A 25,502-nucleotide genomic window follows, 5' to 3' on the forward strand; every position below is an offset into this window, starting at 1 on the left:
TTGTTTTTAATGGCATGGTACTATTACTGATCATGCTGCCATTTTTACCAGGTCCCCGGAGAAGCATTGCATAAATTATATAAAGAAATAATTTACTTTATACTTTAAGCAACATGAGAATGCTAGTACATGAACAGGGCCACAAGTCAACCTTTGATGAAGTCAGGGGCTTGGATCCCAGAGAGTTTTCCACAGATGGCAAGAATTGCTAAATGCAACCCCAAACATTCCCCTTAAATGCTGCTCCTGGGGAGAAAGAAGCACCATGTGGGGGTGGGGGTGGTCAGTAACATCAAATCCTTCCCATCCACAGAAATCCTCCATAGGATCTGAGCCCTGGTCTGCCTCCCTGCTTCAGACAGCAGACTGGCTGAGGATGGAACATTGTAAGGGGGATATGCACTCTCCCTCATGCATCCATGAGCTGTTGCACATGATGTGCCTGAGGTGAATTGGCCCTCCTTCCTCCACTTGAATCCCCTGTGACATGCCAGAGAGCACATATATTCAGGCACTCTTAGACTATAAATGTAGAAATAGTTAAGTTCCAGCAAAGAACATACTAATAGATTCCCTGACTGACTTTAGTTATTTGAGCACCTCTTATAAGCTCCACAGTGTATTTATTAAGCTGCTTCCAAAACTGTGGTTTGGGTTCAACAGCTAAAGTAATGGGTCATGACTTTGGTGGTGCAATTTACAGCCCACCCCAGACTGATCCATCTGTGCCAAGTGCAGTGGAAGGGGTGCGGCCTTCTAGGTGAGGAAGAGGCCTCTTTCTGCATCCCCAATTACAGTGGCTTCCCCTGGTTAAATGCAAGTCAGTGATGGACCTGAATAGCATCTTAAACAGAATTTTACTGTTTAGAACATTTCATTCTTTTAAATAGTAGTACATTGTTCAGAGTGGCTTTGAACCATTGTGTGGTTCCCTGGCTTTTAAAAAGCTCTACGTGGTGTCATATGTGTCTATTTCAACTGTTCAGGAAATTCTCTTAGCCTTTGTGTGTGAGGTGGGTGGGTGAAGCTGACCTTTATGCAGCTACTATAGCAGGACTGATGGTGCTATTGGGGCTCTTTTTGGTCCCCCCAATATTGTTTGAATTTGCCTGGTATCTACATAAGAACCAGCATGGAGTGTTGAACTAGAATCATTAAGCTTACTGCATACCTTAAGAAAGTATCATTAACACAGCCTTCCTACTTGCAGGGTTGTAGTGAGAATAAAATAAAGGAGAAGAAGAAAAAGAGTTTGGATTTATACCTCCCTTTCTCTCCTGTAGGAGACTCAAAGGGGCTTACAATCTCCTTTCCCTTCCTCCTCCCACAGCAAAGGGAGAGGAAAATGTTGTAAGACACTCTGAGTCTTCACTGAGAAGAAAAGTAGGGCCTATGAAGGAAAGAAGTTAAATTATCATATTGAAAACAGTGGTCTCCAACCATAAACGAACATTGTGTGTGTGTTTTCAGTAAAGAAATTAAACATATTAGGTACTGTTGTCCCTTTATTTCGTTACTGTGGCAGAAACTAACTTCTGAGTGTTGTGTGTGTTTCTTTAGACTTACAACAAAAAGGCAGCCTCCAGAAGGAAAGACTATCAGAATGGCTCCACGGCTGCGGTAAATGGGTACACAAATAGCTTTTCTTCCCTCGAGAACAATGTGAAGCAAAGAAAACAAAGGAAGGATTGAAGATCAAACTGAGAAGCCATTTTGATATTCCAGGCAACAACACACAGACAAAAAAATCATCTGATTGTAAGCACAGTACAAGTTGTGCACTGATAATTCTTGACAGCTACTGTAACTATTCCTGCTTAGAATAGTGGTGATTTATGTAGGACTTAACCAGTGCAAAATATCCTAGAAACTATCGAGTAAACTAAGGTTGTGGACGACGGTGATAGATTTTGGGTGGTCACAGACCCGAGTATAAACTGTGGAAAGGAGTATTATTGTAGTGTGAGTATGTTTGTATATATATGTATATGTATGTGTGTATATATAATATACATATATATAATGACACTGCTGTTGCCTTACTAGTCAATGATAGGTGCTGAATTATAAATCACAATTTCAGAACACTGTAATCCAAATTCATATTTTTAACTGTAGATAGCGCATGTGGTTATAATTTATACAATGGAGTTTTTTGGTTGTTTATTTTTTTATTTTCTGTAGTTTGAAGCACACATGCCTTAAATGAAATAAAAGCAGAGCCCAAAATTAAATACTTGTTAGGAAAGTCATGGAAATGTTTCACTCTGGGAGTGACTTCTGACATGACAGTTTATACTCGGATGCAGATACCCAAGTACAAAACAGATTTGTATTGTGTCAGTTACCAAGGGTGCACCTGTGGAAGAACCAAGTGGCTTTTCCAGTCACAATGCTTGTAAGCAGCCCCCTGGGAAGACCGGTCACCAGAGTGCAAATGCTTTTGCACGTGTCCTTTTGTGGGTGCCGCAGTGTGCATGTACCCTGTATGTGGGGATTGCAAAGCCAAAAGGGATCGTAGGAAGCCATCCCAGGTTGTTGGCTCCTTTCTAGAGTCTGTCCAAAACATCCTTGTTGGATATACCGTCCTGCATACTACACACTGCTCCATGCGATGGTGAAACTGGAAACGGCAGGTACAGTTGAGGAGAAACTCTCCATGTGTCCTGTACAAAATGAAAGGGACACGGCCAGAGCACAGCCATTATTCCTATCAAGGCTCGTGAAAAAGGTCATTTTGGACCATTCTATGTGTCACTTGTAGCTTTCACAAAACCTGAAGCAGTTTTTTTTAATTTACTAGACTTTGTTTTGCATAAATAATTGGCACTTAAGCAATATCTAAAAGCATAATGCTGACTTGCTAAGTATTAGACCATGTAAGGAGTGGGCAGAACATCATATAGTTCTTACCCCTTTGAGAGTTGGGGTTCAGTCAGGAGATCTTGCTTGGCTGTTTAAAATCTGCCGTGGATGCAGGGGGGACTTGGGAGACAGGGAGGATGTTCTTCCTTCCTGGGTCTTTTTAAGGAAGGTTTGAGAATAAACCCAGCTGGTTCATCACCTACTTCACTGGTAGCTTTACAGAATGAGAGTGAATATCCAGGCTACAGCTGGTCAAGTCAACTTCCACTGTGTATGACTTTGACCCCAGAGCAGTTTCCAGTGAACTGGACCAGTGGACATGCAACTAATTTGTCTAACCACAACTAAAAAGCAACTCCAAGGCAATACGGGGATTTGACTTGTTTTTCTTGGCATCCCCGTTGCTATTTGTGTAGCAAATATTGACTTTGAAAATGTGCCTAACAGCAAAGGGTTTCACTTGTTGTTGGTGATGAGTATCTGTTTTCTTATTGTATGTTGTATGTATCTCACCTGTACTTTCTTGGCTTGTGCAAGAGTTGTTTGAAAGTGCTTGTTGAAATTATTGTCAGTTGTAAAAGCAGACATCTGTAACTGATATGCTGTGTTATTTGGTAGAGTTTAGCCTGTTAACATGTTCATCAATCTCAGTGTCAAACTAGCCTTTGCTCATATCCCCAAGTTTATATGATTTGATACTTGTATAATATCAGTTTTACCATATTTTTTTGTGCAGCTAATAGTAGGGAACTAATGAGTTCTCCCAACGAGCTTTGTTGATTTTCTTTTGCTTGTTTTTGGAAAATGAAACAGCACCAGTTTACACTATTTTTAAAAAATTCTTTCAAAGCTTTTGTGTGTGTATCTTGGTTTCTAGGTACTAATTTGCAAAGTCCTTACATACTTCATACAGCAGCTTCACTGTTCCAAATATGTTGTCCAAAATAAGTGTGCTAAAAAAAACCCAGCTTGTCTGAAATATCTATATTATTAATGTTTTTGTTTTTAATCATTAAATCATTCTTGATTACCTATGCCTGTATTTCCATACTGTGGTATTGTGGTAGATGTTCTAGTTTGTCAATTGCTACTAAAATGAATTATTTATTAGCACAATGCCTATATTTCTGTGTGAGGTACATAGGAAAAATGTTATTGTTGCAGGTCTGGGAAAATTAAGTGGTGATTTTTCCCCAATTGCTTCTATTTTGCACTGATTTAAACTTTTTAAAGAAAAAAAATCACCTTACCTGCAAACTTGTTCAGGAACAATAAGCATTCATTAAAAAGAGCAGTGTGGGAAAGTACTATATATACTACACACATACAAATATATGTAAATTTAAATTTGCACTCACATCTATACACGCACACATACATAGTAGTAGCAGCCAGCCTCTGTGTGTGTGGAGGGGGCGGGGAGTAAAATGACTAGGGAAGGGTTAAGCATTATTTCCTTGGCGCTCCAGATTCCCACACAACCCCCAAAGTGGTTTTTAGGGTGGTTGTGGTTTTGTTTTTTGAAAATGGCACACTGAGATGACCATCTCTTGTAATATATTTAGTCCCATAGACCTAGCTTCCTCCTAGAAACATTGGGAATGACAATTCGGGTGGGAGCGGACAGGAGTAACCCCCAATAATTCTATCTTCCTCAAATTACAATTTCCCAGAATTCCCATTATGGAAATAATCATCATGAAGTGCCATGAAACCGATAGTAGCCCTATTCTTAGGTATGAACTGAAGGCATCTGAGACTGATATGTACTACATTTGTAGACAACTGATGGGAATTATATCAAGGGCATACAGTTCAGATTACTATGAGAAGAAAGCTGTTTTAGCTGTGGGGTAGCTTTTATTTTTATCACACACTCAACCCAACATTTTCTTTACAACCCAACCCATTCTGTTACTTCCGCTTTCTACCTATCAAAGAACATTTTCCTCTGTACCAATACAGGTATGAGCCCACCTTCTGTCTAATTTGCCCTAATTTTTCTTCATCCCATAGTGTTTTCTCTCCCTCTGCATCCTTTCTGTGCATGCTCTAGCAAAAATTTAATGTTACAGTTACCCAGGTAGACTCTTGCATTACAACAGGCCTTTCAGCCACACCATTTTTTCTGTCCTATTTTCACAGGTCCCTTTCACTCCATACCTTGGTTCTGTGCTCTAATCCCCCCCACCCCACCCTACCATCCGCCATTGGCCTTCTTATCTCTTCCTTCCCTCCCCACCCAGGTTTTTTTAAGAGTTCATCACAACAGTTTTATTCTCTGAGCTCTCCAAGCGTTGGACGCAAGTGTGCCATTCAGTATTGGCTGTAACAGGTGGGGGGAAAAACCAGTGCCCACCCCATAGTGTGCCTGGGCCTAATGGGAACAGGAGCAGCAATCTACATGAATTCTTCCAGCCTTGCTGTTTACGGGTGTAGTAATTCACAAAGAGGTATTTGTGAGCTGCAAACTGTGGATGATTGGAATTCCTATGGACAGCCTCTGCAAACAATTGGTTTACGCCCAGTGTGTTCTTGTTAAGATGTGTGGGCCTGGAAAGCTTAACTGTCAGAGTCTTCGGCTGCAATCCAGAGAGCTATTTTGAATTTCAGCCAAGGATTTTATTCCTTCAGTGGGACTTCTGTAATGCTTGTGCTTTAACTGAATAGCTTTTCCCCCATGCTGTCACAGATTACTTCTGAAACTCCTGCAGGTGAAACAGTTGGTGGCAGATGAGAAAAATACAGAAAAGGCTACTATATAAATGCTAAGTATTTAGAATACTTGAGTGTGGGCGGGACTGGTTCAGTGGAAGAGCAGCTGCTTTGGATGCAGTCCTGGGTTTGATCCCTGGCATCTCCAGTTGAATGGCCAGGAAGTGATGTGAAAGATCTCTGGCTGAGACCCTGGAAGACTGCTCCCAGTTTGAATAGGCAATACACACCTCGGTGGTCTGACTCAGTTCGGGGCAGCCTCATGTTGGAAGTTGGAAGGGAAGTGTCAAAAGCCTCACTGGCCATTCAGGACAAGTTAGTCTATTGTCAATGGTCTTTTAATGCTTTGGGGAAACTTCAGGACAAATATCCATGATGTTAAGTACCCGTACTTATTGGTTTGGCTTTCTTTTGAAGTCTTAAATTTGATTTGGTTCTTCCACACATTAATTGAATTTCAGGGTGTGGTTATTTTGATTTGAATGGTTGAATTAAGATGGTTTCCCTCTAACACTGAGAATCAGAAAAGTGAGGCTGCTTTGAAAAATACTGTGAAAGACAACACCTTTTTGGGGGCCAGTGCTAATGGCTTTCAAATTACAGGATATTTTTTGAGCAGGATGAAGGCTCTGAGAGCCAAATTTAGACTTGCATTACCTCACAGATTTGAAGGTTTGTCCAAAATACTTGGGGGGGGGGGGGGGGGCAGGAGAGGATATTATATAAGCATAAGCATTTTTATTGTCATTGTGAACGCACAACGAAATTTACAGCAGCATTCCTCGATGCACACAATTTCAGACTCATACATCGTCCTCACTTTCCCCTTCCTCCACCCATCCCTACACAGCCCCAAATACATCAATATGAAGCAGCGGAGTTTAGCATAGCCACAGCTCTAGAGTAGAAGCTGTCTCTAAGCCTCTTTGTCCTAGTTCTGAGGGCCCTGTATCGTCTGCCAGATGGTAACAGTTCAAAAAGAGAGTGTGCTGGATGAGACAGGTCCCTCAGAATATTTTGGGCTTTATTTAGGCTTCGGGAATTATAGATTTCTTCCAAGGAGGGAAGAGGGCAGCCGATAATCCTTTGTGCAGTAGTGATCACCCTTTGGAGCGCCTTCCTATTCGCCACTGTGCAACTGGAGAACCATACACAGATGCAGTAGGTTAGGACACTCTCTATAGCACAGCGGTAAAAGGACACCAGAAGTTTTCCATCTAGTTGTTGCTTCCTTAAAAGTCTCAGAAAGTACAGTCTTTGCTGGGCTTTCTTAACCACCGCGGCAGTCTGTACGCCTATATTTCTGGCAGTCTATATTTCTGGCAATGAATCTTACTGTGATGGGAAGCTTGCAATTCATTTTTCAACAACTGGGCAAAATAAAATATGGTTACTTCCCCCCCCCCCCCCAGCTATGTAGTCAGTTCTTTATATTAAGTACTAGCAGTAAAGACTATTGTGGGTGAAAATGCAATGGGCCCTACATGGGAGGGGGGGTGAGCAAGCATTCTTATCCACAATGGGCCTTGATGGCACTTTATCCACCCCTTCCTCACACTTCCCCCCCCCCCCAAACACACCGTTGGATCACTTACCACCACTTTGTTGATGGCCCTGTGCTCCCAGGAGTCTGATAGGTGTGGAAGGCTGGTGGAAGGAGAGGACAGAGTTGTTTGGTGAGGTGGGAGGATGGGGGGAAACCAGGTGGCTGGCAGTAAGCGTGGTGGAGAAGTGGGCAGCAAGCGCTACCTCACTGGGCCAACTTGTTTTTTGGGAATGGGGGGAGGTGACCAGAAGGCTGAGGGCAGGCCCAGGGAGCAGCAGGTGGAAAGGTGCTGCTGCCTAGCAGGCTACCTTGTTTTTGGGGGGTGAAGGGAGGGCGGCAGTGGCAGGGGGGGGGACAAGGAGGCTGGTGGCGGGCCCAGTGGAACAGTGAGTGGCAAGGCATCGGCTTGCTGAGCTGATTTTTGGGGGGAGGTGGGAGGAACTGGGAGGTTGTCAGCAGGCCCAGTGGAGCAGTGAGCGGCAAGACACTTCTGCTCTGGCTAGCTGACCAGCTGGTTTTTTAAGGGTTGGGGAAAACGCGAGGCTGTCAGAGGGCCCGGTGGAGCAGCAGGCGGCAAGGCAGCACTGCCCCACTGGTCTGGCTTGGTTTTTCAGCACAAGGATGGATTTCCAACCAATGGGCATGCAGGACAGTATCCTGTGCATTCATTGGCTGAGGGTTTGTCATCCTGACATTAGCAAGTTATATAGGTAAAGATAGTCATTCTGCACTGGCGCTGTAAGCAAAGACCCTATCCCTCCAAGAGAGACAACCTAAACTTTGGGCAGTTGTTCTCAAGCTTAAGTTTAGGCTTGTCTTAAGGTTGGGTCCTTCTTACCTTTTCCTTATGTCCCAATCCAGTCACAATCATCTGTTCCACAACAGAACAGCTGGACATCCTTGTGCCAAGTCATGTACTTGCAACCTGCTGTAATATGTAAAAATCCATACCAGGGGAGACCCATCCAACAGCATTTGGAATAGGGATAAAGCCTGACACCTCTGATCCCTCCTAAGTCGGCAAATAGGGAAATGCCATTAGGACAACAACAGCTCTTTTGGGGGGGGGGGGGTACGGTTTGATCACTGCACACATCCAATGAGGCTCAGTCTTCATTGAGTTCATCAACATACCCATGACTTAACTGGTGCTGGGAGGGCTGTTCCTTCTCTTCAGGAGCCTATTTCTTTTAACAAGTTCATGCCTTTATTCCAAGTGTCTGCCGCAACCAACTTCAGATTTACTGGTCAATGAGGTACAATTTCACTGTTTCTATCAGATTCAATGCTGGATTGCCAAAAATCACCACCTTCCCAAGTCCTCTGGTTTATTTAGCAGTAACAGTATCTGCACAATGAAGCGCTGTATGTATCAGCTAACAGTTCTCTCCTAAATCGTGCTGTGCTGTCAATAACGCTCAAGGAGAAGGGGGAGCGAGGCCGGGCCCACACACTGCCGTGCAAAGGTCTTTAGCCACAAGCTGTAAAGGAAATAAGCGAGGAAGATAATGACAAAGTCTTGTGTGGAATGGAGCTTGACCAGGGGGGGTCCCTTGGTAGTGGAAGACCATGAAGAATCATGGGTTTGGAGATAAATGGTTAGGAAACTCCCCACCTTGCAGCACAGCTGAAAGCCAGGGCTATAGTAGCTTCATCTAAGTCTCACACCTCAGTGCAATTGCCCTGACTAGATTTGGCATTAGGTGAGCAAGAAGCTGTTTGTTTAGCCCAGGGGTAGGGAACCTTTAACACTCAAAGAGCCATTTGGACCCGTTTTCCATGGGAAAAGAAAACACTTGGAGCCGCAAATAATTTTTGACATTTAAAATAAAGATAACACTGTATATATTGGGTTTTTTTTCACCTTTTACTCCGCTCATTCTGAGAAGCTCATGGATGCGTCCGCCCTGCTACGTGCAGGGCGGGCAAGGATGGGACCAGCGGCTCGGCCTCGCCGGCTGCCGGGAAAGCACCTGCCCCGCTCCAACAGGGCAGGCGAGAGGGGAAGCCCGCGGCACGGCCCAACCAGCCGCAGGCAGTTGTGCGCCCGCCCTGCAGGGCGGGCAAGGATGGGGCCAGCGGCTCGGCTCGTGGAGCCGCAGTGCAAGGGCAGAAGAGCCGCATGTGGCTCTCGAGCCGCAGGTTCCCTACCCCTGGTTTAGCCCCAAGCCTAAATGACAGTGAAGGGAATTTATTTGCTTATTCCCTTCATACTCCCCTTTTCTTCTCAATGAGGACCCAAAGCAGCTTATCTCATTCTCTTCAATTTCATCTCAACAACCCTGTGAGGTAGGTTAGACTGAGAGTGCATGTGTAACCTACTTATCCTTGGCCACATCAATCTCCATTGGAGACCTAGGAAATAATATATGACAGCACCCTGTGGCTAAACAAACAAATATGAAATTGCTTGAACAAATTCAACAAACCTTTAATCTTTAACACAGCTTTCTATCATTTAAGGATAAATAATAGTGAACATATACTGAACATATATATATATATATATATGCAGCACAGCTCAACTGAACAAAATCTTCAGTGCTTTTTAAAGAAAAAACACTCCGAACAATTGCCACCACTAACAGTGTCCAATAATGAAAGAATAGCAAGAAAGTCCAAACTATTAATAAAGCAGGGCTTCTTTCTCTCATCTGGCCTTCTGTATCTGATGTAGCTGTTGCAGGTCTTTCCTCAATTTGGGCCTGTAAAAATAAGTTATTCTCTCAATTGAGCTGTAGGCCTTCCTTCTACTGCAGGCCAGATCAACTGAGGAGGGTGGAGCTCTTGCGATTGGTAATAAGTAAGCAAGCTTACCAACTGCACATGCTCAGTGAGCTCTTATCCCCTGGGCCCTAAGATCCAAACAAAACAAAAAGTCTAAAATGGCATGGGTTACACATGACTGGCCCAAGATCACTCAGCAAGTTTCCACTGATTCGAATGTGACCTCTGAGATCCTAATCAAACATTCTAGCCATGTATAAAGCTGGCCTGGGAAGTTGTTTTGTCTTATCCTGTCGCTGTGTGATCAGAACTAATGGTGTCTTTTTTTTCCTTTTCTAAATAATACTATGTTTGATGGGGCCTCTCTAGGCATTGCCAGCATACATTCCTGAGGCAAGAAGATCCCTGCTTCCTGAGAACAGTGGCGAGTATTTGCTACTATCTTCCATTTTGATAAAGGGGAAACAAAATCTATGTCCCAACCACATTGCTGGAGAGAGAGCCCTAGTCACTTGCTCCCCACTTTCCCTCTCACCTTAATGAACTCTAAGCTGAAAAGCCATTTAAAGGTCTTTGCTTTCCCCATGTGCGACTTTAATTAGTTGACATCCAAGTACCTATGCCTAGATTTCTTTGATTTTATGAGCCATGCTACAAGATTTCTTTTATGAGCCATGCTACAAGCATGATATTACTGTATGATATAGTGAGATCTTTAGATTATTAAATCAGGATATCAATTAAAAGAACAACATGATACAAAAAAGTAAACCTGGAACTAATGCTAGTGTTTACTGTTGCATCTTTTCTCATAAAGGTATTCATGCTTGGCCACTGAACATGGTATTCAACCTTTTGTATGTTCCTTCTCACTAATCACTCTGTTGAAGAACATGGATCCTACCATAAGAGAAACAGAAGTCCTACTTTTTCCCCTAAAAAGGACATTTATATGTTTACAGGCATTCCGTTCTTTACCAGGTACACTAAATTTTAAGGGCACAAGTAACTGCAGAAATGCAACAGAGCATCCCAGGCAGGTAGGGTCACCATACTTTTAATAGGTCAATGAAGTGGCCTTCCAATTGTATTTGGTAGTCCAAGCGTCAAAGGACCATAACTTGTATGCAGTTTCCTGTCATAAATTTCCTTGACCAGTTTTCCCTCTCCCTAGAGGATTACAGAAAGCACCTTCAGGAAACAATAGTTTCATTTGGAGAAGGTTGGGAAAGCTGGTGGTATAATTGGCTAAGAGCCATGATTTACAGGGATATGGCGGCTTTCATCTTTTTCTGAGAAGTCTCCCAGAAACAGGGATGCTGTAAATAGAGCTGTCAACCATTATTTGCAAGGTAACAATTTTGATATGCCCCTGGAAGTTTCTCTGCAGTGCTGATAACCAGAATATAATGTGCTTGACAAGGCAATGAAGAAAACATTCCCCTACTATCTCATCAGACCTTCACAAACAGCAGCCGCTCTTAAGAAAAATTGCGGAGGTGGGAGATAATTCAGTTTCCTTTATGGCTAGAATAGCCCATTTTAAAAATCAGTTTTGCAAGAGGGAGGAAGAGGAAATAAAGGAATCTTCCCCCCCCCCTTTATTTTTCTTTCTTCAACAATGAAATGATCACAGGAAGAGGAAGGTAACAAAAAATGGCCCATTTAGGACAGCTAAGCAGCTGCAATGGACACCGGAAGAATGAGCAGGGTAGGAACTCATGGGTGGCATGATCTTGGGAAGAGTCTAGGGGTGGTAAGATTTAGAACCATTGCCAGCTTGTCAGTTGATCCCTCACCTGCAGGTAGGTTGCCCGTAAGGAAGCCTTCATCATAATTTCAGAGCTCTCAGAACATGCTGACAGCTTCCCCACCCAAAGTTACCCTGCCTAGTAATAACTTCTTGGTTGACGGAAACAAGTTGTGTTCAGTGGCATTCAGCTAACACAATCCTCCTACCTTGCTGGGAGAAATTTCCCAATGTGAAACATAATTAAGTTAGTTTGGGGGTGAGAACTGTTTGTTCTTATGGCAATGTTTTCTGCCACCCTTCTCCTACCATGCAATCCTCTCCTACCTTGCTGGGATATATTACCCAATGTGAACATACTTAAGCTAGTTTGGGGGTGAGGACTGTTTGTTCTTATGGCAATGTTTTATGCAACCCTTCTCCTACCATGCCCTTTCTCGCCATTTAGGCACCCTCAGATACACTGCACTCTGCAAGCCAACAACTTAAGTGTACCTTTACCCTGCCTTTCCTCCAAGTAGCTAGCCATGACATGTATGGGCTCATTCCATTTTATCTTTGAAACAAACCCTGTGAGATTGTTTAGGATTGTATTTTGAGATTCTGGCCAAAGGTCACCCAGCGAGCATTTTGGCTGAATGGGGATCTAACTATATGTCTCCCAGTTTAAGCCCCAAATTATATCTACTAATCCACTTTTGGTAAGAAAGCTGCCCTTTCTCGGTTGAGACAGATCTTGGCACTGTAGTGCATACCCTTAGTAACATCTAGACTAGATTATTGCAGTGGGTTTTATGTGGCTGCTCTTGAAGACTGTCCAGAAACTGCAGTTGGTACAGAATGCTGCAGCCAGATAGCTGACTGGAATGGGTCATAGGGATCAAATCACTCCAGTCTTGTTCCATCTAAACTGGCTTCCAGGTTGTTTCTGGGCCCAATTCGAGGAGCTGATGTTAACCTTCAAAGCCTTTTATAATTTGGATCCAGCATATCTTCAGAACTACCTTCTTCTATACGAACCTACCCAATCACTCCAGTCATCCTTGGAGGCCATGCTTTGGGTGATGCTGCCTTCAGAGACTAGACAGGTAGCAACATGAGAAAAAGCCAGCATGGTATAGTGGTTAAGAGCAGGTGGACTCTAATCTGGAGAGCCAGGTTTGATTCTCCACTCCTCCACATGAGCAGCAGATTATCTGGTGAACTTGATTTGTTTCCCCACTCTTGAAGCCTGCTGGGTGACCTAGAACTAGTTACAGTTTTTTCAAAACTCTCTCAGCCCCACCTATCTCACAAGACACTATCTCACAAGGTGTCTGTGTTGGGGAGAGAAAAGGAAGCCATTTGTAAGCCATTTTGAGACTCCTTACAGTAAAGAAAGTTAGGATATAAATCCAAACTCCTCTTTTCTCTTTCTCCTCCTCCTCTGCCACCACTGTTAAGGCATCAAAAACTCCCTCACCAGGGACATGTGTCTGTCTTCTTCTACTGTTGTCTTCCACCAGTGAGAAGACCTCTTTGCTTTGTTTGGCACTCACTCCCATAACTGTTAATGACCTTCCTGCCTAGTTGTTATATGTTTATGTATTATATTGAATTGCTTATTTCATCTATACTTTATGTGAAAAGCTGTTTTAATGTATTTGTTAATGTTTTGATATTTGTCGCCTTGGGTAGTTTGCTTATGGGAAAACAGCATAGAATAGAATAAAATAATAGAAAATCCACACTTACTTTTCTAATGTAAGCTGAATTCTGCCTGTCTCCCATTGTCTAAGTAAACTTGGGTCTAATGATAGAATTCAATCTTCTTCAGATGAATGGGCATTAAACATTCTGTCTGGGGGGTTATGATCAACATCACACTTAATGACACTGGAGTATGTTTTGGATAGCTTACAAAACCTATATGTTTTAAGATGACACATCTTATGGTCCATTTTATGGAAATGTTTGAGATATTGGCCTTCAAGAACTTTTTCGTCTGCCCAAAGAAGGCATATTTCAAAGCCATCATCCTAACACATTTAACCCCATGTGTCATAAATGGAAACTTAGTGATCCTGCCAAAAAAAATGGCAGGGGGAGAAGGAATTGCAGTGAGTTATCCAAAGATGTCTGACATCATTGCATTTCTGAAATTAAATGTGCTACATGCAGTCTGAATACAACGCTTTCAAGATACAGGATGCTTGAGTGGGACACAAAAATTCAGCAGGTTGAATTTAGAGTGTGAACTCTGCTGCTTACGTCCCTCTTTGTGTAGATATACTACAATTGGTGTTAATGTAAACACTCTGCAGCTATTGCCACTGATATAGCAAGAGAAGTTTGTTGCATATCCAGTATTCCATCAGTGTATTTAATTCATGAACGGACATCTTTAAAGCACATAAAAGCCTACAAAGAAGTTTGCATCAGTTTCGATGTTGCAAGAGACATGATGAAAATGAGCTATGTAATGTAAAGAATATGATTAAATTTGTCCATGTCCTCAGCAAAGATATTGAAAGAGATGCCTCAAGATTGTAATTTAATTGTAGAAAAGGGCAGGGGGAGGACTGGATTAAAGTCCAGAAACAAAATGATCACCCAACTTAGCTGTTAATGCTTGCCACATCTTGCTTTAACTTTTGATTACTTCAGGTATGGGATGCGGAGGACAAGAAGTAGTCCTCTGCGTCCTTCAGTTCTTTGGCAATGTTAATGTGTTTTATTTCAGACTGTCATATATTTCCCAGTGTGATTTTTCTTCACAGCTGGCTGGACTCTGAAACTAATTGAGTATCTACTTCAGCTACGTAGGGGCATATTGCCAGCTCCCATGCTGAGAAACGTGATGTGCAGAGCACATCAACACTGACAGTCTTCCAATGGGACCATCAGTATCTGACCTGTTCATAGAATATCTCTTGGGTTGAAAGCTAGGCAAAGGTCTTAATATGTTGCCCACTGCTTTCTGACTTAATCAAGCTGATTTTTCATCTACGTTGCTCTTGGATGTATCATTAAGGTAACAAAAAACTTTGCCCAATGAGATATTTAATGCTCAAACTTGTACAAATTTTGCAAATTAATCATATTAATCCATATTATATTAGAAACCTGTTTCTTAAATGATTAGGTCAGAACAGACTAGAAATCTTAAGCGAATAATTTATTAGATTTTTTTCCAACACTTTTGAAAAATTCGGAGTGTTTTACATACATTAAATTGGATCCTTCCAGCTATTCTGCTGGCACAAAAGGGAAGTGGGGTGATCTCACTTAATTCCCCTTCTCACTAGAGCCCCATTCCATGAAACTTTTGTCTATGAGGGACACAGTACCTGCAATCATCTCTTCTCTCTCTTGTACCAGGAGAAAAGCTGGGAGGATCCCTCCAGTTTCCATACCTTACAACACGGAGGAGTTAGAATGATGAGGGGTAGGGCTATTGTTCAATGGCAGAGAATCTTTTGTGCCAAAGTCCCGGGTTCAATCCCAGGCATGTCCAGTTCAAAGGATCAGGCAGCAGGTAGTTTTGAAGGCCTACTCCAGTTATATCTCTACATTTCTGAATGAATATATTTAGTTTGCATGATGCCAACGTAGTAAAAGTTATTCTTTTTTTTTAAAGGGATGATTAACCAGCTGCATCCAAAGCAGTGAACTTTACCTTTCATTTACTTACTGCCCTTTCCCACAAAGTAGTCAACATTATCTTCAAATACTCCCCGAGCCACAAGTAAAAAATTGGGGCAAAAATGGCACTCCAAGGAAGGCAACTTTATTTATATAAGCATATTCATGAAATATACATATATATTATGCATATACTGGGCATTCATTCAATGAGACCCTTGTGCCTAGTTGTCATCAGCTCAGTCCCCAAAATTAATTCTGATCACTGTTTGCTAAATGCCACTTTTTAAAGTCCTAGGGGAGAACTCTTGGATTTGGGATTTTATTCTTGAGACAGAGAAGTACGAAGCAACACTTTTCTTCTGGTTGTCAGAAGCCATTCCACATGGGGAAAGGGGCTATCTAACATCCTAAATGTGTCCAATTTCCCCCAAAATTTGTAATGCCCCCTAAGACTTGGAAATTGTCCCTTGGTGGGGGGAAGGGAATGTAGCCCCAGTTAAGAAGCATTTGTTCTTCCTTTCACATAGTGCCTTTGGGAGGGAAAAATTTAGTCCATCAGTTTTGAAGGTTGAATTCTTACTGTTTTCACAGTATTGTTTGCAGAACAGCAGCCTGACCAGGGAGTATGAATCCAGTGAGTATTAATAACTTCTGCCCTTGTATGAGACTGCTTTCTTTCAAATGCAACTTCTAATCTGTGGAAAACCAGCTACTCCAACAGTTGCAATCACTGTTGATCAGAGTCTGACAAAAGTGCTTGATGCTTGCCACATTACAGCAACCGCGTAACAGAGTGAGAGACTGTCCTGAAGGCTAATGGGACGTATCATTTAAGTGCCTCAATGTACCATCCTGATAACATTGACAGATGCACTTGACAAGTTTCTCAGAGCATGGCAAAGTCTCGTGCTGTGGAAATGGAAGATGTGCCATAGTTGTTCGTTGAAATCGGGTCAGAGGGACCAAGAGCATTGCTAAAAATAAGATTGTAATCCTCCAGGAAAATGAAGAGATCTGCACAATGCAAACTTCAAGGACTCTTTGCCTTGACTCCATTGTCCTTCGAGTTTGAAAACTGCGGGATCACATTCCGTATACAAATAGAAAGCACCACAGTAATGCGCCCAGTTTTATTATTCATAAACATAATGGAGTTGTGAATATAGAATGTAACAAATGTAAGGAATTCCATAGAAGCAGAAATAAAAGGCTTTTTGGATGTAAAAGTCCGTTTATTAAGACATCTTAGAAAAGCCTCACGCACATAACGTAGTGGCAGGAATGACACTTCCCCGCCAGAAGCACAGGTTATAACACCATTCACCCCATCCCCCTTCCTGCTTCCCATGGGAACGGAGTCCTCATCTCCCGCGCAAAGATAAAGTCTCCGCCGATGCAGCTGGCCCATCGCCCGGGCTGTGGAATGCACTCAAGGTTACTTCCACCATCAACACCATTGAATCCTTTACACTCTGCCTCCTTAAAGAAGACCCCTCCCCAGGTTTATGCGAAAGGCGCCGTGGAAAGCAGAAATAAGGGTGGGGGCGCTAATATTTTCGAATAAACCCATTGATTATACCCCAGAGGAATATCCCAACCCAAGAGACTAAATATTGCAAGCCGCTTTATGCACAAAGCCAGAGTCCAGGATAGCCGCCAATTTCAGAAAGTGCTTGTGACCATCAATAATAGTCGGGTGGGGCCTCCGGCTGAAGTCGCGGCCAGGCATCGGAAGCGGGAGCTTCCTTGAGCAAGCTGGAATGGAAGACAGGATGAATGTTACTTTAAGAGAGTTAGGCAAATCTACGGCAGCATGACATCATTAATCACTTTAGTAATCTGAAAAGGTCCCACTTAATCTTTGGCCAAGTTTGGAAAATTTATGCACGTCTCTGAGATTTTTTGTAGATAAATACACCCAAGAGCCCACACGCAGAGGGAAATCCGAAGCCGGTGCTTATCCTGGCTTTGCAGGCTTTTGGGAGTCCTTAGCTTGTTGTGTTACGGTCTGACCGCTTCCATCCCTCGGCTAGGGATGAACTCCATTGTGGAAACTCTGAGGGTCCTAAAGCTGTCGCTGGGTAGTTGTGGGCAATGGCGGGAAGGAGCCACCAGACAACAATTTCAAAGGGGTTTTTTTTGTACTGCTATGAACCGCATTGTTATAGGCGCATTCCGCGAACGTGAATAAGCTCGCACTCAATTGTCTTGTGGTGGTAGTTGGCGTAACAACGCAGAAATACTGCTCTAGGGTTCTTGTTCGCTCTTCTCCGCCTCGCCGCCACTTTGAACGCGGTAGGGCGGCGACGGTCGGGCGGCCCCCCAACAACCCTGCAAGTAAAAACGCCTTCCAGAACTTTGAAATGAATTGGGGTCAGCTGGGTCGGAGACCACCTTAACGGGCGGAATGAGACGGTAAACATGTTGAATGAACAGCCGCAAGCAATTTGGGGAGCCGGAGGGATGGAAGCACATGGAATAAAATGGGCTTGTTTAGAAAATAAGTCTACCACCACCCACAAAACCGCGGTTGCCATGACTTCTCGGCAAATCTGTAATAAAATCCATGGAGATGACTTCCAAGGGCGGAGGCCACCGGAGAGGTTTCAATAGCCCATGGGCTTCCCCGATGGTTTTGGCTTCTGCACAAACCGAGCAGCCCTTAATGTATGCCTCAATGTTCCATGCATTGCGCCGCCACCAGAACTGCCGCGGGCCAAATGCAGAGTTTTCAGAAAGTTAAAATGTCCCGCCGAAGCGGGCTGCCGTGGGCAAGCTTCAAGAACCTGCTTGGCGGAGGGGGGGGAGGCACGCACAACATTCCTCCGCCAAACTCCATTCTCCAAACGCAATTGGGAGTCGCCTTCTTCCGCTGGAGGTTCCTCGCGGCAGCCCCGCCAAGTTCCCGCAGGAAAGCGAGAGACGAGATTCGAATGGGGTGGAGGCGATGACGCTTGAGATCGGGTGACAGCCAGCCCCAACTGGGAGTAAGAGGTCGCGGAATGTCTCGCGCAGCTCCACCCTCTCGGTAGGAAGCGCCGGTAGAGCCGCCACAGCCAGTTTATTGGTTTTCCGGGAAAAATGGACTGTAAAAGAGAAACGAGAAAAGAAATCGCCCAAACGGGTTGTTTTATGGACATCTTGAGGGGTGGAAAGAGCTGTCAGGTTTTTGTGATCCCACCAAACCTGAAAGGGGTGTTTAGCCCTCCAGCCAGTGGCGCCAAGTGGAGAGTGCTACTTTGATGGTCAGTAGGGTCTCTTTATCCCCTACAGTCCAGTTGAGTTCAGCACCAGAGAATTTCTTAGACAAATAAGCACACGGAACCAGCCTACCATCTTTATTTTTTCTGAAAACAGGGCTGCCCAAGTGCTTTGGTCCGAGGCATCCACGCGGAACCACAAACGGGAGATCTGGGTCAGGGTGCTTTAGGATAGGGTTCGTGGTAAACGCGACTTTAAGAGTTGAAAGGCTGTTTGACACTCCTCAGACCAGGAAAGGGGGGCCCCGGCTTGGCGGATACAGTGGATCTTTACCCTTAGTGAAGAGGTCTGTGAGAGGGAGAGCCGTTCAGCTTAATTGGGGTGCATAAAGTCACGATAGAAATTAGCAAAACCAAGAAAAGATTGGAGCCTCTTTGCGGCTGGTGGGGGTAGCCATTGAGGATCAGCCAATCTTAGCAGGATCCATTTTCAAGCCCTCGGCTGGTATCCGTAACCCAAATAGTCAATGGAGGTCTGGTGAAAACAGCATTTGGAGAGTTTGGCAAAGAGAGAATTGTTGAGCAAGCCGCTTCAATACCTCTAACTAATGTTTCATGCTCTTTCATGGTTTGTGAGTGTCCTCAAAACGTCATCTAAGTATACCACAACTCCCTTGTGGCCAATAAATCATGGAGAACTTCTGCTGATAGCCATAAAGCTCCGGGCCCTTAATTTAACCTCAATGGCATTATCAAGCATTCAAACTGTCCAAACTTTGTGTTAAACGCAGTCAAGTGTTCATAGCCTTCAGCAATTCTGACCTGTAGTAAGCTTCTCTCAAGTCCAATTTAGTAAAATGCCTTTGCCGAAAGTGCATCTAAAAGGTCCTTGATCAAAGGCAAAGGATATTTATTGGACAGGGAGACCGCATTGAGACCGCCGGGATAATCTGTGCAAAGCCGAAGACCCATCTTCTTTTACAAACAAAACGGAGCAGCGTGTGTGTTTGGTAGCCCGCCGCATGAACTCATGAAGCGAAATTCTTGTCCAAGAAGGCACGAAGTTCCTTCTCCCTCATTGACTCATGCGTAGATTCTACCTTTGGGCAGTTATGCTCTGGTTGTATTGGCTAACGCATTTTGCAGTCAGTGTCTCTGTGGGTGGCAACTGATCGCATTCTTGCTCCTGAAAACTCTGGCTAGATCATGATATCGCAGGTGGGATGCCAATAGAATCGAGCAATCGCTGAAGAAGCCAGGAGGGGTGTGTCGAGAAGTTGGGTTTTCCCCAATTCATGTGTTCACTACAGGGAGGGTCAGTGAATTCTAAGATCCGGCCCTTTCCAAATGAACTTTGGTTCATGTAATAACCATGGCATGCCCAAAACTATGGAGGTTTTTTGCCACTGGTGCCAAAAAAAATAAAAGCCAATTTTCTCCCAATGGTCAAGCAGAACGGAGGAGAACCGCTGTGTTTTGAACTGGGCCGGTCCTTCCCGAGGGGCTGCCGCCCATTTGGGTGAATGGCATGGGCTTAGCCAGGGGAATTTGGTCCAGACTCCAGCTCCTCTGCCACCTGGGGCCGCGATTAAGCAGTGGGAGCAGCCAGAATCCACAAGGGCCGAGGCTATAATGCGAAAGTGTGTTTAGCGGGTTGGCCAGAAACGCTTGACAGTAATGGGAGCGCCTGCCTTCACTCACCGCTGGCCAGGAGTCGGCCCATGTCCATGGGGGGCTGAAGAAAGGCAAACAGCTGCTTCCTCCTCTGGGTCGCCGATGACCGCTTAGATCGAAGCCCGCCGGAGGCGGCCCCGATTCGCGTGGTGGCTTGGCAGATGGAGTGCGCTGCGAAGCTGGAGCTGTTGGTTTTGTTTCTTGGGACAGTTGGCGGCTAGATGACCTGGCCCTCCGCAGTAAAGACACAATCCCCAGTCGGCGACGGCGCTCAGAGGTGGTTTCGTAGGGGCTGGGCTTTGGCTTGGTGGACACAGTGGTGGGTTTTGGCGCATGCCTCCGCACGAAATATTCCAAACGAGACGCCACCTGGGGACCCCAACTGGATCCAATCTGCCAGTACGAGGAACCCAATTAAAAAAACACCGCTTTCACGAGCTTCTGCCGCCCACAGCATCCGAGAAGTATTCGCGATTTCCAGCGCGCTCAGGCCACTCAGGAGTGAAGTTCTTCCAGCAGCCGCACGAAATTCACACGGGCAAATTCTGCAAACGGGCGTTGCCTTTGCTGGATAGCGTTTTGATGGTGCGGATAGCTTCATTCTCGCTTCGATCTTTGAAGCGCCAGCCTAAGGCTTGAGGAATGCGGGCATCAGGCAGAGTCTTCATCTTGCAAATCCAAAAGAGTCACGAACCAGTCGGTTGCTGCCCCATCCAGGACTGAGCCGATGTCCCGTGCATTTTTCGCCAGGCCAGACCGTATAAATCATCATAGTCTTCCAAGTGGGCATTGAGTTGCAAAATGAAGTAGGAAGTTTGAAGCTGTCCCTATCGAAACGGCTGGTATCGGGGTCGATAGTAGCCCCGCTCCATCGGCTCTTGGCGCCTGCTGGGGCGGTTGCGCCGGGTTGAGCAGGTTGGGCAGGCAGCTGTTGTACGGGGCCGAATCGGGCTTTACGTACGCTGGCGCTTGGGTGGCAGGACCCAGGTATCGCGGTCTTCTGGCACCAGCGCGATCGGTAACAGCATAGACTCCAACTTGGGGCTTCCTGGTCTGCTGCCTCCTTAGCCCTCTCCAACGCAGCCAGCTCCTCCTTGGCGGTCAATGCATCCTGGTGCGATGCAGAGCAGCTTTTCTCGCTCCAATTTAGCCAGTTCGTCTCCGCTTAAGGGCTTCAGTGAGCTCACTTTATGCGGCGAGGGCCTGAACGCTTTCTGCTGCCGTTGTAAATCCAGTCTGGAGTGTTCCAGGACTTTATCATGGACTGACAGATTCTGGCATATTGTCGCTTGAGCGCATCTTTGGCACGGTCCAACTCGAGCTGGACTTCTTTTTATGCTGTCGCTCCCCGTCCTCTGCAGGTTTTCGCCATTTTGCTGCACCAAAGTCTTTTCCTCCTCCCATAGCTGACGCTCCTGGTCCATGCTTCTTGAGCATCTCGAAGTCGCCCACTTCCTCATCCCAGGTCTCCCCTTCGGCGGGAGAGGGAACAGATCCGCTGGGAGTGCAGGCTTTCTTCGAATCTTCTGCCTGGAAGCCGGTGACATCGGAGACAATCATAGCCACCGGTGGTTCTCGGGCACCTCAGGTGCGTCAGCTATTCGATCAGTCCCATTGGAAGACTTCGCACGGATACCCTCCCAATCCCAGGTTTAGTCCCAGTATCCTTCGGATCGGCCCCCCCGTGCCTGTGCCACGGTTCTTTGGGAGCATCACCAAAATACGAGTCCAGGAATCGCTCAATGGATTCCTGCTGCCGTGATGAAAGGTGGTCAGGCCCGCCTCTCCATGACAGGTTGCATCTGAGGTTTGTAACCACATCTAAACGGTAGAGATCCGGACCAGGCTGATCCATGACAGCTTCCAAACGCTCATGGAAGTCCCCATGGTCGCCGCCACGCCCCTCGCTCCAACGGAGTAAAGGAAGACTCGCGGTTGATACGAGGACGGAAAGAGCCACCAGCGAGGCCCGCTCTCCTGCCGGGTTCCTCCAGATCCAGAAGGGAAAGGTCGAGCCCTCTTTGGGGCTACCGCGACCTTCACAACATTCAACCTCTCCATGTCAAGACCAGAGGTCCACTGCACTAGAATATAGATGAATTAGATTCCTCGCCACAATGTAAGGAATTCCATAGAAGCAGAAATAAAAGGCTTTTGATGTAAAGTCCGCTTATTAAGACATCTTTAGAAAGCTCTACGCGACATAACGCAGTGGCAGTGGAATGACACTTCCCGCCAGAAGCACAGGTTATAACACCATTCACCCCATCCCCCTTCCTGCTTCCCATGGGAACGGAGTCCTCATCTCCCGCGCAAAGATAAAGTCTCCGCCGATGCAGCTGGCCCATCGCCCGGGCTGTGGAATGCACTCAAGGTTACTTCACCATCAACACCATTGAATCCTTTACAACAATCAATACAGAAATTTCCCTTTGACTTTGCTGCACTCTGGACTGTTGGGAGAATATTGCCATGTTAGCGCCTTCCAATCTTAAAAAAAGGTAAACTGGGGAACTGCCTTGAGCTAGGCTTTTACATGGAGTTAAGATTTCTACGAGAAGAGTAGGCTGTGTGCTTTCCTTGCTTCTACAGTGACATCCTACAAGGACAAACTATACTGAGTGTGTTGAGAATTGTGGCTTTTCTTTAAAATATACACAATTAAAATTGAACAGTAATGCTAGGTGAAATCTCAGAGGCCAGAGTACAAATGATTCGAGAGTGCCACTGGGCATGGAGAGGTGCTTTGATGCCCTTTGCCCCATCAAGAGGCGTAGCTCCAAGGGGGAAGGGGTGCGTGCAATGCACCCTGTGGGGGGCGTGGCAGGGGTGTTCCGGGACGGAGGCAGGACGGGGGCAGAGGATGCACCAGTGTACCGGGTGCTTCCCCCCCTTGCAACACCTCTAGCCCCATCTGAAGATCAGCAATAGCAGAATCATTTCAGTTTGGACACATCCATGGGTTAGAGAATTCTCAGTGGAATGACTTCAGGGAAGGGGTTCTTTCAATAGCTTCTCAGTGACTGCTTCCACATGGAGATGATTCTCAGTGCCACTCTTGTTGCTACCACAAGTGCAAAAGATTACCAACTGCAGCTTGTATATCCCTTTCCTCATTCATCATTTTGCCCCCCTCCCCAAAGCTTAAAAAAAACAACTGGGCACTGTTGTAGTGAAATGACAGTATAATGATCAATTGGCATAATCTACTAGTTTCCATCTTTTATTTTTAAAGTTTCTAAACCTTTTTGTTGAGGAGTTATAAGGGGAAATGTGCAATAAACAGCCCTGCTGCTTCAAATGTTGAAAGTTAAGAAGTGAAGGATTACGTTGGGTTCCCCAAATGTTTTAAGTCTGGAGGCAACTTTGGAATTTTGACATAGGGCTGCTGCAGAAGATGGAGGAAAGTCGAAAATGGCCACCATTTTAAAAAAATGACAGTTGGAAACTAGTAGACTTTTACAATAGATTGGTACAATGTTAAAACACTATTTTGAGGTGGCTATTACTTTTTTTGTTTTGTTTTTGAAGCCCAAAAAATCCCTTTGGAGCGAGGAAGATGGCTGCCACAAGGACTGAAGCATGGGAAATGGTGCTGATGTGGGAAGGACCTAGAAAAAAATGCACATCTTACTTTCAACAGGAAATCCAAAAGAGCTCTGCATGCAATTTCCCCCCAAAAAAGACTGTAGTAAACTTGGAGATTGTAGCAAAGCAGGAGAAGATACTGAAGCAGAACAAAAATAAAACCGTCCATATGGAAACCGCACATGTCAAAGCATCTGTCTCTGTTGATGAGCAACTCTGGTCAGCATCAAGTGTTTCTGGAGCCCCATTTTGAGAAGAGACGAGAGAATGATGGGCCATAGCCTTTGTTTATGCATCAGAATGAATAGCTGGTAAAGCCATTGACCACCATTCAGAGGCATACTGGGGGGAAATGGTGCCTGGAGACATCCACGCAGTTCCTATAATAAAGCATATTAGTTTGAACAGTTAAAAAAAGGCTCTGTGTAACTTGTTCTGAGCACACACCAAGACCAGTGGGCTTGGGGGTACATAATAGCCTTTGAGCACGCTGCTAAATCCAGGATTTATACAAGATACACAACAGTTTGGTGGGCAGAACACTGGGAAAGGCCCAGTAGACCAGCCGTGCACCATGCTTGGAGGACAATGTCTGGCCCAACCGCATCACTCTCCATTCCAACCTCCCTTGCGGGGGGGGGGGGTTTCCAGGGTTGCTTTTTGTTCCAGTTCACCATGGAAAGACCCCTCTGTGTCATAGCCTTCACCATGGAAAGACCCCTCTGTGTAATAGCCTTCCTGTGGTGCTTCTAAATTAAGTTCCCATGAGAAAATTGCAGTTAGTGTCCTGCTACAGGTCCCCATAGCAACCAGGTAGCAGGCATAACACACCACTTGGCCCTCTAACACACACATCAATTGAAAGAGGTGACATGAATTATTAGTGTGTGGATGAAAAGATTTCACTCTGAGGAAGAGTCTTCCACTAATAAAACTCTCATGAACAACAGATTCCTCCATGCATGGAAGAGCACCTTTGGATCTAAATATTTATTTCCTTAGTCCTCCATTATCCTTTTGATTCACAGTCACTGAAATCTACCATTACCATTCCGACCTGAAAATGAGACAACACGTGTAAAGAGATCTGTTGCTTAATGAGGAGGATATGGCTAAGAGCAGCACTTGAATGTCTTCCCGCAACTGCAGAAAATGATTTCCCCTATCTGCTGTATGAATAAGTAAATATATAAATACCGAACATTTGTTTCTTTAGAAGGTTCCTATTTCACCCACTGATAACTTTTGAAGGAAAAGAATATCTCTGGTGCCATCTACTGTACATGTAACAAAATAGACTTTTTGGTGCCATCAAGTAGGCAAGAGACTAGTAGAGACAAGTAGGCAAGAAACAGGGCTGGTTTGCCATATTTGCCTCCTTGCAGCAAGTCTGGTATTCCTTGGTGGTCATCCATCCAAATACTGACTAGCACCAACCTTGCTTAGTTTCCAAGATCTGATGAGATCGGGCTTACCTGAGTGATCCAACTCAGGGCTCAGTGGATTCCAGCCCTCCAAAAATCTTATGATTCAATAAACCTGTTAGTCTTTAAGGGGTTTCTGTTGAATCAGACCTGCATACCTACACTAATGCAATTTATGCCTACGTGTATCAAGCACATGACACAGCTCATACTTAAACACCAAGTGATAAGACCTTTAAAAAAATAAAATAAAAGGATTTATTTATAAGCATAGGTTGACTGAGTGGCTTGCTCACTCTTAATTTAAACAATGGGCTGTTGAGCCAATTCTGCTATCGGATTGTGGGACGGAAGGAAACAGATGACCAGTACTTCGTATGGGCTCT

General features: G+C 44.9%; 1 protein-coding gene across 1 annotated transcript in view; it reads left to right on the top strand.

Moving 5' to 3' along the window:
* The window catches only part of ELOVL5 (ELOVL fatty acid elongase 5), a 67,326-nt gene extending 63,427 nt beyond the window's left edge, over nt 1–3,899 (top strand). The window contains exon 8 of the mRNA XM_048497191.1: nt 1,561–3,899. Coding sequence (XP_048353148.1) covers nt 1,561–1,692 — 132 coding nt within the window. The 3' untranslated portion in view covers nt 1,693–3,899. The remainder of the gene's footprint in view (nt 1–1,560) is intronic.
* The last annotated feature ends 21,603 nt before the right edge of the window (nt 3,900–25,502 follow it).

Source organism: Sphaerodactylus townsendi, linkage group LG01, assembly GCF_021028975.2.
Source record: "Sphaerodactylus townsendi isolate TG3544 linkage group LG01, MPM_Stown_v2.3, whole genome shotgun sequence".
Taxonomy (NCBI): domain Eukaryota; kingdom Metazoa; phylum Chordata; class Lepidosauria; order Squamata; family Sphaerodactylidae; genus Sphaerodactylus; species Sphaerodactylus townsendi.